This window comes from Pan paniscus, chromosome 4 (genome assembly GCF_029289425.2).
Source record: "Pan paniscus chromosome 4, NHGRI_mPanPan1-v2.0_pri, whole genome shotgun sequence".
NCBI lineage: Eukaryota > Metazoa > Chordata > Mammalia > Primates > Hominidae > Pan > Pan paniscus.
In genome coordinates, this window is record NC_073253.2 from 143,634,874 (window position 1) to 143,650,875 (window position 16,002).

The following is a 16,002-nucleotide window of genomic DNA, read 5'->3' on the forward strand; positions in this document are numbered from 1 at the left end:
ATTAATAGGTTTGTGGGAGGCAAACCACGGTTGCTTTCAGATATTTAATAAAAGCCATTCTAAGGGCAAAAGACTCATCTCATCGTGTTTCAGAATGATCCTGTATGTCAGGAAAGAAAAAAAATTAGGGCAGTGTGAAAATAATTGTCTTATTCCTTATATTAGATTTGCTTTTGCAAAGGTTAGGCCAGCCGGAATTCTGAAGACGGAATTAATACAGTATATAAAGACAGGATGGCAGAACTCCCATGTGATACAGTCTTAGCATTAACATCACTACCACTTACCAATTAGAGAAGAATTTGACTGCATGTTGCTGACTTTTAGGCTATGATAAATAACCTGTGAGCCCAAGGCTTCCCATCTTTGCAATGAATGTAAAGGAGAGTTGAAGCAAACAGTCTCTAGCCTAAGATAAGATCACACTAACCTTGCTCACTAATGCCGCCTTGGCCTATTATCTGGCATTTAACCCAGATTCTTTATATAATAGTACTTTATGGTTTACGTATATGATCTCTTTGGATTCTCACTCCATCTCTGTAAAGAAGGTAGAACTTTCCCCATTTCTCTCGTGGGAGGCAACATGTATGACAAAAGAGGATAAACATTGCAGGGGTTACACTTGGTTTTAGATTCCAGCACTGCCATTTGGAAGCTCTTAAACTCTCTCAACTTCATTTTTTATGCTTGTAGATGGGGTGATAACCTTTCTGATTTGGTTGTGAGAATAAATGAAAAAAACTGATTAACACATTGAATCGTTCAGTCATTAAAAGTTACTATACAAGAAAGTAATAAGAACTGTTATTATAATTAGAGACCAAGTAATCTCTGGTCTCTCCTTACTCTTCACTAAAGTTAACATGTCTGGACTTTACATGTTAAATGAGATAACTTAAAAATAAAACAACTTTCAAAAAAGTATGTAAGACTTAAATATTTGGGGCCTACTTTTTATTCTTGACAGTTAATGTTTTTCTTTGTCATTAATAAGCAGACAGTTGGCTTTCTGACCACTTTCATTAAAAATAAAAAAGCCCTTGTAACAGATTAAAATAGCATCTATATGAGACTTGTCTCCCCACTTACTTAACCAACAGCTCCTGCTGTGGAAGTAACCTGCCTCTCTCTGTTCCCATCTTGTTGATTCCTACTATGGTCTCCTGGATAGATAGCTTCCTATCAACAGCATCCCCTGAGATTGGATCACTCTGGTTCTCTTAGCTAACTTGCATCTGTCTTTTTCAAAAGAATTAATTGTCTAAAATGACAGGGGAGTAATAGTTAAACATATGACAGAGTATCAGAGTAATTATTAGAAAATGGATAGAATAATTTGAGATAGGAATTAGGTCAGAACTGTGAGCTTCCTAACGATGAGGATCATATCTTATTTATATTTTTAGTTATGTGTTCTATAGAGCCCTGAAGGTTTTACAGACAAGAGAGTACCCATGGGGGAGGAGGAGGGTGGTGGTGATCAGGTGGGTGGTCCCACTCCATCCACCAAATAGGTCCAAGTTATCTGGGTTTAAAGTGTGTTCTTTGTTGAAGATTTCTATGCCTCAAAAGCAACAAAAACCAAAAAGTCAATAATAAAAGCCTCCTCCATAAAGTATTAACTTAGATTAAGTGGAGTTTCTGACTCATTTCCTCTGTTACTAAAGGAGTATATTTTCTGTTATGTTTATTCAGCTTTAGTGTTAGCTTTACGGAAATTTGAAGAGGAAGTCTTTTTTAACTTTTGGTAAAAATCACGAGTGCCTAGGAAATGTTAATGAACAGAAAGATGAACCTGCCTCTAAATACTTCTGAACTTCTCAGGCTTTACAGATTCCAGTTTTCTAACACTATTAAAGAAGATGCCAGATGTTGAACAGCTATATGGCCTTCACCCTCGATACCTTGAGAGGCGAAGAGTAAGGGGCCATGAGGCTTTTAGCATTCCAGGAGTCCTAGAAGCTTTGCAGGCATGCCCAAACTTAGTGGTGAGTGCACCTGGTTGAACATTTTGGCATCAACTGTTTATGAAATAATAGACCAAAGAATGATAGACGTGTTCACTCACATGCAAATCTCATCTGTCGCAAACTTTTAAGTTCCATTGTGTACTTAGCATCTTGTGGTACATAAATAAAAGCTTTGGATGCTAAACTAAAATCTTTTCTTATGCTTGCTTTGGCATTATTTTCTAGGGTGTGGAAACTTCTCATTTGGAGTTGGTAGAATCCATTTGGACATATATGCCCCATGTTCATATTTTGGGGAAATTTCGTAATCGTAATGGAGCTTTTCCAATTCCTCCTGAAAATAAACTGAAAATTCCTATAGGAGCCAAAATTCAAACTTTACATTTAGTTGGTGAGTACATGTTTCTTGGGTCACTTGTAACTCCTTGAAATGCCATAAAATGTGAATATTCACTGAAAAAGAATAATGAGAATTTTAGAGATGGCTTTGTTGATTGATGACTGCAAAATAAATGTTTGCAAGATCTGTATAAAAATTCCGATTTCCCGGCCGGGCGCGGTGGCTCACGCCTGTAATCCCAGCACTTTGAGAGGCCGAGGCGGGCGGATCACGAGGTCAGGAGATCGAGACCATCCTGGCCAACATGGTGAAACCCCGTCTCTACTAAAAATACAAAAAATTAGCCGCGCGTTGTTGCGGGCGCCTGTAGTCCCAGCTACTCGGGAGGCTGCGCCAGGAAAACGGCGTGAACCCGGGAAGTGGAGCTTGCAGTGAGCCGAGATCGTGCCACTGCACTCCAGCCTGGGCGACAGAGCGAGACGACTCCGTCTCAAAAAAAAAAAAAAAAAAAAAAAAAATTCCGATTTCCCATTAAAGATCCACTGGTGTGAGGGAAATACTGCTTCACAAGTGTACATTCTCCATCTGAATATTCTTTGAAATTATATACCAGTAACTTCAACTTAAGTAAAAAGTGTAAATATTTTCTCAAATTTGTCACCTTTGGCTTAGGCCACTGAAAGGAATTCGGGGGTCCCTGTTAATATAGCTGGCCTTTAATATTTGTTTACTACTTTATTCTGTGTATATACACGCACATACCCAGAGAGAGAGAGAGTATATGTGTTTTAAGCATTATTCTAGGTATTGGGGATGGTCTAAAGAACTGGAAATTTCTGAAACTCAGGTGGTACAGGGAGAGCATCAGGAATGATAAGGAGTAGGTCTTAAATAAGACTTAGATACACAATTATGGGAGAAGAGTAAAGATTTCTAGCAACCCTTCATTTATAAGATCAGGGAGTGATATCTAGTTTGAAATTGGATTTTTAGATATAAAAGGATTCTGTAATATCTGAAATTTATAATATAAGCTCCTTAAGGTCAAAGACTTATTTCCATATCTTTATATTTTCTACAATGCCTGTCAAAGTTCATTGCAAATATAAGTACAGGGTAAGTTTTATTAAAATGCATTAATTTATGGGAATCATTTAACAGTTTAACACTGTATTATGGTGATGCAGAGGTGTGGTAAATTAATAAAAATAAACATTACCAGGAGAATGGGCAGTTATGTCCTTTGTTTATAGAGTTTGTTTGAAACAGAAAATGAATTGGGCCTAGGGTATACTGTCTTCTCTGCATCTGTCTCACCCTTGCTTCCTTGGGTTTCCTAATCAGTACAATCAGTACTACCATCTTCGTAGTATTAAAATAGATGCTAAATTTAACCTTTGTGACTTCTGCATCTTACATCTCAATCTGTACCTCACTTCTGCTTTTTGTCCTTTTGTCTCATCCTTAATTTTACTTCCCATTTGTTGCTATACAATGTGTGTGCATAGTTCAAACTAAATTTAACTCTGCTATTTTGAGAGGAACAAGTTAAGGGGTAATCCTTGTAGGTTACAATAAGAACATTTGGCAGAATTTAGCCTTTAAACAACTGACCATTCAAGTACTGCAATTTTACATTCTCTAGTTATTCTTGCTAGCAGAGATCCTATTGTCTCAAATTTAAAAATTGCATTAAACAGTTTTGCCAACTACTGTTTGTTAAATGCCATCATCCTGGATCCTTGGATTTCTTTAATAAATTTGTGTCCCTTCCTTGGCTTTTATCTTCTTTCGTCCATATTTCCTGTATTTTTTCACCTCACGCTACACCTCCCTTCTTCTGGTCATGGTCCTCTGTGGATGTGATTCCTAGTATTAAGGCACTCCTGGATCTCATGCATCAAATTACCTTTACCAATTTGAAATTCTAAAATAAATGACTGGCAGGTTTCTGCTTTTTCTCAGAGCCATGCTGGCTGGCTTCTCCCACACATTTACAAATTCTTAAGATTCATATATTTATAGAAAACAGCTTTTAAAGTTCTGTGTTTGGCTATCTTCCAGATATCTATTTGCATATTTAAACCCATCTAGCTGACTTTGCTCTGAGAAATATAGTTCTCCTACTAGGGGGCAGTGGATGTTGGTAGTCAAATAGTAAATTTGTGTGTTCCATCTCCATCGTTATAGTTTTGCTTTCAGTAATCCATTTTCACTTTACCTCTTCTGGGAAAACGTATCCTAGAAGAGTTGTAAGATTATGAGAAAGACTTACATGTCTAAGACATAGAAATACTTTTTAAACTCTATCTTCCCATTGGCCTTTTCTAAAAAAGTTAAGTCAGTTTATGGTTTACATAAACTGTTCTTTGTAAGCCTGTTTTAAATAAGGCAAACTTGATAGATTTTGTGTAATTTGTTCGGATAAAAATCCTTGAAGGTTAAACTGTTAATATGAAAAATAGACTCTTGAACTTATAAGCAAAATATAGTATATTTTTGTGATTTTTTTCTTGTTTGTTCTTTTTTATATTTGTGTTTTAGGGGTGAATGTTCCTGAAATTCCTTGTATCCCAATGCTAAGGCACCTTTATATGAAGTGGGTAAGACTCACTAAACCACAGCCATTTAAAGACTTCCTTTGTATCAGCTTAAGAACTTTCGTCATGAGGAACTGTGCAGGTAATGGTACTCAATTATGGTGGAATTAAACATAAGTTATTCTAAAAATATCCTGAAGCAAACTCTAGCTACATTTGTAAATACAATTATATTATGCTATTACTATTTATGTCTTATAACATATTCATCTTGTGAAGATAAATGTACTTTTTGTTTTAAAGACATTAGAAAGATGATTTGTGTTTTGACCTCAGCAAAAAAAAAAAAAAAAAAAAACTCAGAATATCTCTATTTTTTACAGGTACTTTTTACTTTTCATAGGATTGTTTTATTAAATTTCAGTCTTCTTTCTTTGTTTCTGGTCTCCGAATCATTCTGCATGTAAATAGTTGGCTTCCTTAATCTACCTTAAACATAGCTTTTATGGTATTATCCTTCTAAACAGAAATCTTCAGTGTCCCTGTTGCCCTAGAGCAAGCTTGTTCAACCCACGGTCCACTGGCCACGGCCCACATGATGCCCAATACAAATTCTTAAACTTTCTTAAAACATTATGAGATTTATGCATAGGCTTTTTCTTCTTCTTCTTCTTTTTCTTTCCAGCTCATCAGCTATCTCTAATATCAAGACAATTTTTCCTCTTCCAATGTGGCCCAAGGCGATTTTTCCTCTTCCAGTGTGGCCCAGTGATGTCAAAATATTGGACACCGCTGCACTAGAGCATTAAGTGGGAACTACTCTGCTTAAGGTCATGATAACCAGGACCCCTCTTGATAACCTTATTCTGACACCTTTCCAAGATATATCTTCTTTTATCATAACATTTGACTATTCATTGTTCCCTGGTCAGCCATACAGCTTTCCACCTCAATGTCTTCTCTTATGCTGTATTATTGTTTCGTTATCCTGAGATGTGCACTTTCTTCCTCTGTTTTTGTATGCGTTCTTCAGGTTCTGCCTTTTCCAACTTACTTTTCTCCTCTTTCTTTTTCTTTTTCATGGAGTATGGCAGATCTTATTTTTACACTTAATGTAGTCTGCCTTCTTATCCTTCTATAATTACTTATGTTCTAGCTCCATGTCAACTGCAGGTTTTTTGATGGACAGGACCATATCTTTTGTGATCTTCTATAGTAGCTAATGCAACACTGGTCATAGAGATGATTAAATGATTGAGCTGTTTACTCGAGTGAAGGATCAAATTTTTATCTTGACTTTTTCCCATTAGTTAATTTGAGTTCAAAACTATTGAGCCTTTAGAGAATTTACGGAATACTACATATCTCTACAGTGTTACTGAAAAACCTTTATGCTGAGTAAGTGTATGGTTAATAGGCTAACACTTTCATTTGTAACAAGAACCTGATTGCAGAGAGCCAATTTGGCTGTCATTTTAAGACTTAGAGTTTATAAGTTATGCATGTCTTTCACTGATTTGAAATTCATTTTAAGGCACTTTACATTGTTCTATCAAAGATTTTTTTTTTTCCAGGACCCACAAATTCCTTGAAATATGTCCCTTTAGTAACAGGCTTAGCCTCTGCCCGAAACTTGGAACACTTAGAAATGGTTCGAGTTCCTTTCCTTGGAGGTCTTATCCAACATGTTGTTGAAGACAGTTGGAGATCAGGTATTCATTTTCTTTAGTTACTAAATATTTTTTAAAAATCAACTTAAAATAATCATTAAGCTTTTATTTAACCTCCCTGGCAAGTCTTTAAAAAGAAAATGCTCGTCAGTAACTGCTTTCTTTGTTGTATTTGATGGACAGTAAGTAACCATGAGCATAGCTAGTATTCATTTTCTTTTGGTGCACATTAAACTTTCTTAAAATAGACAGTAGAGTGATAAGACATGTTTTCTGGCTTGTTTTGACTTTTACGTAGCTAATAATACCTCCTCTTATGTATGGAATCTTTCTTAGAAATGTTAACAGGGATTTCTAGCGTTGTTTGGTGATGTTTTACAACTTGTACAGCCGAGGCTTCCAAAAAAAATTTAGGCATTAATAATGTTAATCTCTATCACATAATACTTTATAATATAAAAAATACTTTTATACATATTACTTGGATATTGATTTACCCATCAGATGATGATATTTAAAAGAAAAAAGTTGTTCTGTGTATACTTAACTATAGATAAATAATACGTAACAGAATGTGCTTTGTGTTAAACATCTCATTGCAGAAAAAAAATAGTGGTTTAGCAAAATGGATGATTAATAGTTGGAAACCAAAAATTTAACTTTGGCTCTCTAAAATAAAATGGAAAGTCATCAAGTACCATTGTTAACAAACAGACATTATAGTTAATACTGTTGAAATATAATGAAGAGTAAACACTACATTTCTAGACATTTTGTCAGTCAAGTGTGGTATAAGTGTACTTTATTACATTTAGCCAGTGGGATGAAACAACCCCTTAAAACCAACAATATTTTGATTGATGGCGATAGTTAACAAGATAAAAGTCAAAAACGAAAAGAAGGCTACTGGTGTATTCACTAGAGAGAAGACCTGTAGAGAGGTGCTAAAAGCTGAGTTTGTATAAAGGTCCTAAAAGAAAAACAGAGACTTTTCTTCTCTAATCAGTTTTTAAGGGTGACCCTGCCTTGTAATTTTACTCAAGAAGTCAACATACCTCACACAAAAATTAATTCTAGATGGGTCATAGATTCAGATGAGAACAATTTTGAAATGAAATTTAAAAAAATAACTTAGAAGAATGTTTTGTTGACCTTGAGTACACAAAGACATCTTAAACAGGACACCAAAAAGCATTTACCATAAAGAAAATATTGATAAATTGTACCAAATTAAAATTAAGATTTTTTTTTTTGTCCATCAAAAGGCATGATTGAGAGAGTGAAAAACCGGCCGGGCGCAGTGGCCCACGCCTGTAATCCCAGCACGTTGGGAGGCCGAGGCGGGCGGATCATGAGGTCAGCAGATCGAGACCATCCTGGCTAACGTGGTGAAACCCCGTCTCTACTTAAAAATACAAAAAATTAGCCCGTCGTGGTGGCGGGCACCTGTAGTCCCAGCTACTCGGGAGGCTGAGGCAGGAGAATGGCGTGAACCTGGGAGGCAGAGCATGCAGTGAGCCTAGATCGCACCACTGCACTCCAGCCTGGGTGAGAGAGTGAGACTCTGTCTCAAAAAAAAAAAAAGAGAGAGAGAGTGAAAAACCAAGCTACAGAATGGGAGAAGCTGTTTGCAATACAGATACTGGGTATTGGGAAGATATAAAGGACTCCTGGAATGAATAAGAAAAAGGCAGGCAACTCAATAGAAAAAATGGGAAAAGACTTGAATAGAAAAGTTTGCACACAAGAAGCCAATAAACATGAAAAAACGATAAAAGTTTACTAATCATTAGGGAAATGCAAATTGAAACTACAGTGTGATATTCAAGCACTAAAATGACTATGCCTACTCGTGACTAATATGAAAAAGATAAAAACAGTAATGTTGGCTAGGATGTGAAGCAACAGGACCTTTCATACACTGATGGTCAGAATATAAATTCATACAACCACTTTGAAATACTGTTTGGTAGTATCTACTAAAGTTGGTCATACACATAGCAACAGTTGCATTCCTGGCTTTAAACCCAACAGAAATGTTTACATATGTTCACCAAAAGACATTTTTAAGATTGTTCATAGAAGCACTGTTTCTAATCGTCCCAAAATGGAAAGATGCCTATCGGCAATAGAATGGATAATTAAATTGTGGCATACTCATATAGCAAAATACTGTACAGTAATAAGTGAACAGACTACAGCTACACAGCGATATGGATGAATCTCATAAACAGAGTGTTTAGTAAAAGAAGCCAGACACAAAAGTATACAAACTTTGTGATTTTATTTATACAAATTTAAAACAGATAAATCAGTCATTTCTTTAAGCTATATATTAGTAATTTATGTTCTTTTTTTGTAGGTAAATACAAGTTTCAGAAACATTAAAAAAATCAGTTAAAGTGGTTCTGGTCTTGTTCCATATGATATTTGGAGGTTCAAAATTTGGCCAGAAATGGCAGGGTTTCTTTTTTTAAAATTCTCTCATCAGCTTCTGACTTTCTAAAAATCCTTACTTAACAATGTAAATCTTTTAGAGTAGTTTTCAGATGCCATCAGAGTGTCTTTGCAAAATGAGGGTCTGCTTTCATCTCCTTTTAGGTGACCAGTAGTTATAATTCATCTTAAGATATTAATTTCAATGGCAAAAACAAAGCTTAGATTTACTTTTAAATCAGTAATTATCATCTCAGATAATACTTTATAATGTATAGTATATAAATACTTCACTAAAAATGCTATGGTCAAACACTTGTTTTTGTTCCTCGTCTTTAGGTGGTTTTAGAAATTTGCACACTATTGTTCTGGGAGCTTGCAAAAATGCGCTTGAAGTAGATCTTGGTTACCTCATCATTACTGCTGCCCGTAGGTATGTTTCCTCTTTGTACTGTGTCTCTCACTTTAGAAGTAATTATGTTTTTCCCTATTTTACAAAAAATTGTGGAATGTGTGTGTATATATGTGTGTACATCTGATCAAGCCTTGTTCAAATTTAAAATACAAAGAAGTCCAAATAACAGATAAGTATAACATCATGGTAGTCTTAATGTTATAACTGGTAACCAGTTGAGCTGCATACTAGCAAGCTCCAGAGTGGCATGGTCTCATATCGGAGAAAAGCAGTGGAATTTCTGGAAATGGCTGAGAGTCCAATAGAAGTTAGCATTGAAGCTCTGGTGTCTGTAGCCCTCTCAGGACCATTGTCTCAATCTCTGGATGATTTCCTGAATTGTTCTAGTTACTTGGTGATAATATTTGCTATTCAGAAATCAGTGTTTTAAATCAGCTTTTCCAAAGTCTGACCTTGTAACACCTCTGTATTTTTTAACCAAGTGGTTATATCACTTTATGCCACATTTACTATTTCTTACATATCAGTGGTCTACCTCCACTTTTATTTTATAACATTTTCTTTAAATTAAGCATTTTTAAAATTTATTCAGAAACAAAGTTTTTTCCATCAAGAGACTTGATTAGGATTATAAATAAAAGTGTTTCTAAGTTTAGGTAGGTATTGTTACCTACTGCAGAATTATACTCTTTGTTAAAATGCAACATTAATAGCTAGCCTAAGCAAAATGTCAAATACCAGCACCAGATGCAGATTCTCACATTGACTCTTCAGGTTTAGTAAAGCACTTGAAAGGATATAAGATTCTTACCTGTAATTAATTGTTATTTAATGTATAGCTTCAGTGTACTGCTTAAGATTTCCTTATACTTTGCAGATACTCCTTTGAAGAAAATATTTTTTTTTTCAATGGAGGAAGTGGGAGGGAAGTTGTTGACATCTGTGACACTTCACTAAAGTCATAAACTTCTTTCAGAGTCTTACTGATATGGTTTGGCTCTGTTTCTCCTCAGATCTCATCTTGCAGCTCCCATAATTCCCATGTGTTGTGAGAGGGACCCAGTGGGAGATGACTGAATCATGGGGGTGGTCTTTCCCATGCTGTCTTCATGATAGTGAATAAGTCTCACTAGATCCGATGGTTTTAAAAATGGGAGTGTCCCTGCACAGCCTCTCTTTTTTTGCCTGCTGCCATCAGGCAAAAATGTGACTTGCTGCCATCAGTCAAGATGTGACTTGCTCCTTTTTGCCTTCAGCCATGTTCGTGAGGCCTCCCCAGCCACGTGGAACTATGAGTCCATTAAAACCTCTTTTTCTTCCCAGTCTCAGGGACGTCTTTGTCAGCAGCATAGAAACGGACTAATACACTTATATTAGGAGGAATCTTTGATTCTGATGGTTTTTGTTTTACTCTGATATGTTCTCTGTCTTTATTCACAGGTTACATGAAGTTCGGATCCAGCCTTCCCTAACCAAAGATGGTGTCTTTTCTGCCCTAAAGATGGCAGAGTTGGAGTTTCCCCAGTTTGAAACCCTTCATCTAGGATATGTAGATGAGTTTTTGCTACAGAGTAAGATTTATCCCATTTTAATTCCTAGAATTACTGTAAGAAATTTACTTGACAAACTGAAATCTGAATTGGGTTGTGCCATGTCTTTTTGAACATAAGACAACTTAAAGTCTTAGGTGCTCTCACGTCTTGAAAAATAAACTTTCAAATTAGAAATGTCAGTGATTTTTCCATATTGCCTCTGATTTTAGCATATTATAGAAAATATAGTTACTAACAATACACCAGAAAAAGAACCTTATCTACATTTGATATTGTCTCCACTTTACTGCCCAAGTTTCTTTCCCATTCTGCTTCATTTTTTTCACAGAATGTCATCCTTGGTTCCATTGTTGAATTTGATCTGCCACACTTCTTGAAGCTTTTGATGGTCCTCTCAGATGAGGTCCCATTCCCTGCCCATGCTCTTCATTTCCATAATAAGCCCGCTGGGGGTTCTGGATTTTCCAGATAGTGTGAGCACATAATGGTCAGTATTCATTTAATGATGATTGCTGTTGGAAAGCTTGTTCACAGCATTTTCTTACGCATTTACAATTGAGAACTCATTTCTTTGGGTTTGAATGCATGTCAATTCATTACTCAAACTATTTTTCCATATGGCATCAATAAGATATGAAAGAAAATTTTCATCACCAACATGCTTTTATTTATTCAAGAATTCATTTTCTTCCCACCTGATTTGCAACAAGTCTTTCTTGAACTCTCATCATCATAGCAGATAACATTTTTTCTTTGGATCTAGTTTGTATTGTAGAAGAACATAAGAAGGCTTAATTCTTCCATTCAGGACAATCCAGCTCAAAAAACATGACTGTTTTTCATTTCTAATATATATTACAATAATAGTTGTGGGTTTTTTGTTTGTTTACTTTTTTGTTGTTCACAGTACTCATTAATATAGGTGATTACTTTAAAAAGTCAAGCCATCCTTTTCTAGACAGTTTACTATTAGAATCATGTTAAATCTGTATAGCTTTGAAAAAGATCAGCTTTTCTCCAAAATAGCTTTAAAATGCTAACGAGTACAATGATTTTATATAAAATTAATACATTTGATATCAAGCTTTTCTGGTTTTGAATGAAGTATCTAACATTCCCTATGTTTCTGCAATGTCTGTATAGTAACAAAATTATTAGGTTTGAAATTGATATTCTTTCTATAATTTTGTTTTCTATTTTTCCCAAAAGCTAAGAACTTGACAAATTGTGTACCTTCAGGATGGCCAAATTTAGGTCTACTGAAGAATTGTCTTCAAGTGTTAACTTTATAACCAATTATTTTCCTGTAGTGTTTCTTTCTCCTCAACATATGTTTTCAATAGCATAAAAATACCTTCTTGACTACCATTATCTCATAGTTTTCAACACAACTTGTTTCATGTTCTGTTTCATACTTAATAGTCTGTTATGTTGAACTTTGTACATTCATTCTCTTCTTATTTGCCACAGTTTAACCATTTCTTCCATATGCATACTATCTTCTGTCCCTCCAAGGATGACCTAGGATTCTCTGTTTCAGAATAGGTGCCTGGTACTTGTTATGGACGATGTCATGAGGTCACTGCTCACTCACACTCTCTCACTTAGTTTCTCTCTTCTCAGTAATTTAGATTTGAAGCATCTCTCCAAGAAGTGGTGGCTGGCCTCTGGTAAAACTTGAGTCACTTTCTTGTTATAAAAGGTCTGGCAGAATAAATAAATAGAAACATCACCTTTGTCTTCTAACAGTGACCCAAAGATGAATCTTTAGAGAGTTCTTTGTTCATGTGGATTTATGATCTGTAAGCTTTATATAATACTGATAGAGATGTATAACTCAGTGAAAATTTCAGAAACAATATAGTCCTAGCCCTAGAGTTCTAGCAATTTAGTCCTAGAGCTTGAGGGAGAGAGAGAATTGAGGCCTGTCTGCTACTAATCATGAGACCTAAGCAAGTTAATTCTTCTCATTTTTTAAATGAAGATAAGGTGATATCCTGCTTTTCTCTTGGGTAGCTCTGAGGAACCGAGGGAAAAGTGATGTATACATTTACAGTAATCTCTGACACTTAGGAAGTATTCAATAAATGATAACTTTTACCTTTAGCTCACCTGTGGGCTGAAAAGAAAAACAAAAATGAATCTCAAGTAATATCATCAGGATTTTGAAGGAGTGTGGCAAGCAGGAAGCCCCAAGAGTAGAAACATGGTGTTCATCTCAAAAAACTAAATGCAAGACATCGATTTGTCATGTTAGGTTACAGCATTTATTCAGATAGTGCCCAGGAAACAGGGTCAGTTCAAGGTTTACCCTATCTTAAGGAAAATGGCAAGTTACATCTGAAGTCCAAAGAGCAGGGAAATGGTCCTTACCAGGAGCTAAAGAAAATAGTTCAGCTAAATTGTAAAGGATGGATTAAGGTGAAATTTGTAAGATGTGCCAGGAGATACCAAATATAGGAACTATAGGAGAAAGACTGTCAACTATATGGAAAGTAAAATTGGAAGTTTGGAGAAGATGGATTGTTTTTAACATGTTGTAGCTAAAGTTGTAAATCCCTGTGATATTCAGGGCAGCTTCACCAGAGTGGCAGTGTTTTTTTTGTCCTGCGTATTGGTTGATTGCAGACTGTGAGAGACGTATTCCCGTGAGCTCTTGTATCCCCAGCACTATGCTAGACACTAAAGATGTAACTATGAACTAACAGAATCTTGGAGCGTGAGGGGGCAGGCAGATGGGAGAAATGATAAGAGGCAAGGGATGAGGTGTGATTCTCAGTGACATGATCTAGAATAAAGGATCCTCCTTTACTTATTCCCAAACCCCTAGTTTGTGACCAGAGAGTAGGCACTAAAGCCCAGTGGCATGTGTTTGAGTTAGAAGTGCACTTTTAGGGTATAGATAGATGTTACTAACTAGTGCCATGGGTTCTAACAATGAATCTTAAATTCTCAGAGTTTACCTTTCTCTACACATGTCCACACTGGGCTCCAAGAACATCATTTTATTGTAAGGGAGTTGAGTTTTTAAGATTTTGTTTTCCTTTTAAATGATAAAGCTAAAACTTTACCATGGTATGAACCAGTATGATAGGTCCTTCACTTATGCTTTAAGAATTTTTGCCTTTTTTCTTCTCTAAACAATTGGAAATAATTTTTCCTACTAGCTGTCCCTTGACTTTTAATATAATTTATTATTTTGTACAAGAAGTGCTACCATATGTACGGAATACCTAACCTAAAATTATACCTGAACCCAATGATAAGCAGATGATACAGAATGATGGTAGAGACTTTTTATACTGACTGGTAAGATACAAAATTGGTAACATTCCCTAACACTTAAGAATTTGACTTTTTTTTTTTAATTGATTGCTCTTTTTAGGCAGAATGGCTAATGCGGATCTGGTGAAGTATGGTTTGGCTGATGTGGTAGAAAATCCTGGTATCATCACTGATATAGGGATGAAAGCAGTCAATGAAGTTTTTTCCTGTATCAAATATCTGGCAATTTACAATTGCCCTCATCTACACAACCCATACAATTGGATCTCAGGTATTACAGACTTAAAAATACAGCTATGTTTTATTGATACTGAAATAATACAACTTTCCATGTTTTCTATGTGTGATATGATTGCATTCCTAATGTAAAATGTAGGTATTTCATTTGGATTGTTCATACAAGTTCTGGTAACCTTTGATAACCAAGTTGGAAGTATATTCAATGCCTCTTTAAACTTCTGACATTCTCTGCCTAGAAGTGTATACTCTCCAGGTTGTGGATTCAAGTGCCCTGATTTTTATATGTACTTCTTTGGGCTAGGAACATAAAATTAAGGTTAGTTCATTGTTACCTAGGACTTAGGATATTGTAGTTATTTTCTCAGAATTATCTTCACAATGGCACATCATCTGAAAGGACAAAGTAGGTATGTATGTTGAACTTTAATTAAGTGACATTAACCTGAGATAAAAATTTCTATTGACTAGAAATCCCAGTCTATTTCAGACCTCCCCCTCCAATCTCCTATATGTAGAAGTGTGACTTTTGCACTTGATATTTTTCCCTTATGGTTGGAGTTCATTTTCCTCTCAGAGTAATGTCATCTGTTTTCTTAAAGGCCCTTCTTAGATACCAAAATTTACAAACCATTAAATAAATTGAGAGCCTGAAAAAGTTGTACTTGTGACAAAGCCTCTCACTGACACCTACAGAACAGCCTCCTCTGCTGTTGAGTCACTTGACCGGGATCTGTATCTCCTCACAAAGCTACTATCCAGGCCTATTTTAGGGCTCTGGGACCTCTGCTGAGATCACTCGTTAATATAGTCATGTCTCATGTGCCAGCAGCAGTTAAATTCTATCCCTGGCCCCGCTGAACCAAGAAGTTATTGGGAAATATGAACTTTAGGATGTAGCAGGCGTAGATGACTTAAAAAAAATAACATTTATTGGGTTTTTGGTTTGTTTGTTTTCTTAAATACAGAAGAGTATAAAGAAGAAAACAAAAAATGGCCTATAATCCCATCACTCAGAATTCCTGTTAACACTTAAAAAAATAAAAGTAATACATGCACTTGATAAATTTCAAACAGTACAGAAAGGTACAAAATGAAAACTCTCCTCTTCTCAAAGGTAACCATCATCAACAGTTTTTTGTATATTTTTCTGGACAAATTATGCATATTGCAGCATATATATGTGTAGCATTTAAAAATGATTTATATTATACCAAAGGATCTTACTGTGTATACACTGTCCTGTAGCTTGTTTTTTGTACTAAGTATAATTTGGAGAGTTTTCCATGTCAGCAAGCATATTAAGCTCTCCTTCATTCTTTTGAAATAGCTACATAATGTTCTATTAAATAAATATGCCATAATTTTTTAATTCAGTGTCCTATTGTTGAAAAGCCATGTAGGTTGTTGAGTGGATCACATTTAAATCAGGGCTGATTGGATTCAAATTAATGTTCCCCAGGCCATTTAGTTCTCACAATGGAATTAGGTATGTAAACATCATAATTTAGAATCATCGGGTTTTAGAAGTCATGAAAAAAAGAAAAAGTTAT

The 16,002-nt window shown here is 35.5% G+C and overlaps 1 protein-coding gene across 10 annotated transcripts in view; it reads left to right on the forward strand.

Moving 5' to 3' along the window:
- Nucleotides 1-16,002, forward strand: part of FBXO38 (F-box protein 38) — an 80,763-nt gene that overhangs the window by 37,449 nt on the left and 27,312 nt on the right. For all 10 annotated transcript variants that reach the window (XM_055112766.2, XM_055112768.2, XM_055112770.2 and 7 more), the window contains exons 4-10: nt 1,828-1,991; nt 2,199-2,364; nt 4,858-4,995; nt 6,428-6,565; nt 9,299-9,392; nt 10,815-10,945; nt 14,313-14,483. In XM_055112766.2, the coding sequence (XP_054968741.1) occupies nt 1,828-1,991; nt 2,199-2,364; nt 4,858-4,995; nt 6,428-6,565; nt 9,299-9,392; nt 10,815-10,945; nt 14,313-14,483 (1,002 nt within the window). The remainder of the gene's footprint in view (nt 1-1,827; nt 1,992-2,198; nt 2,365-4,857; nt 4,996-6,427; nt 6,566-9,298; nt 9,393-10,814; nt 10,946-14,312; nt 14,484-16,002) is intronic.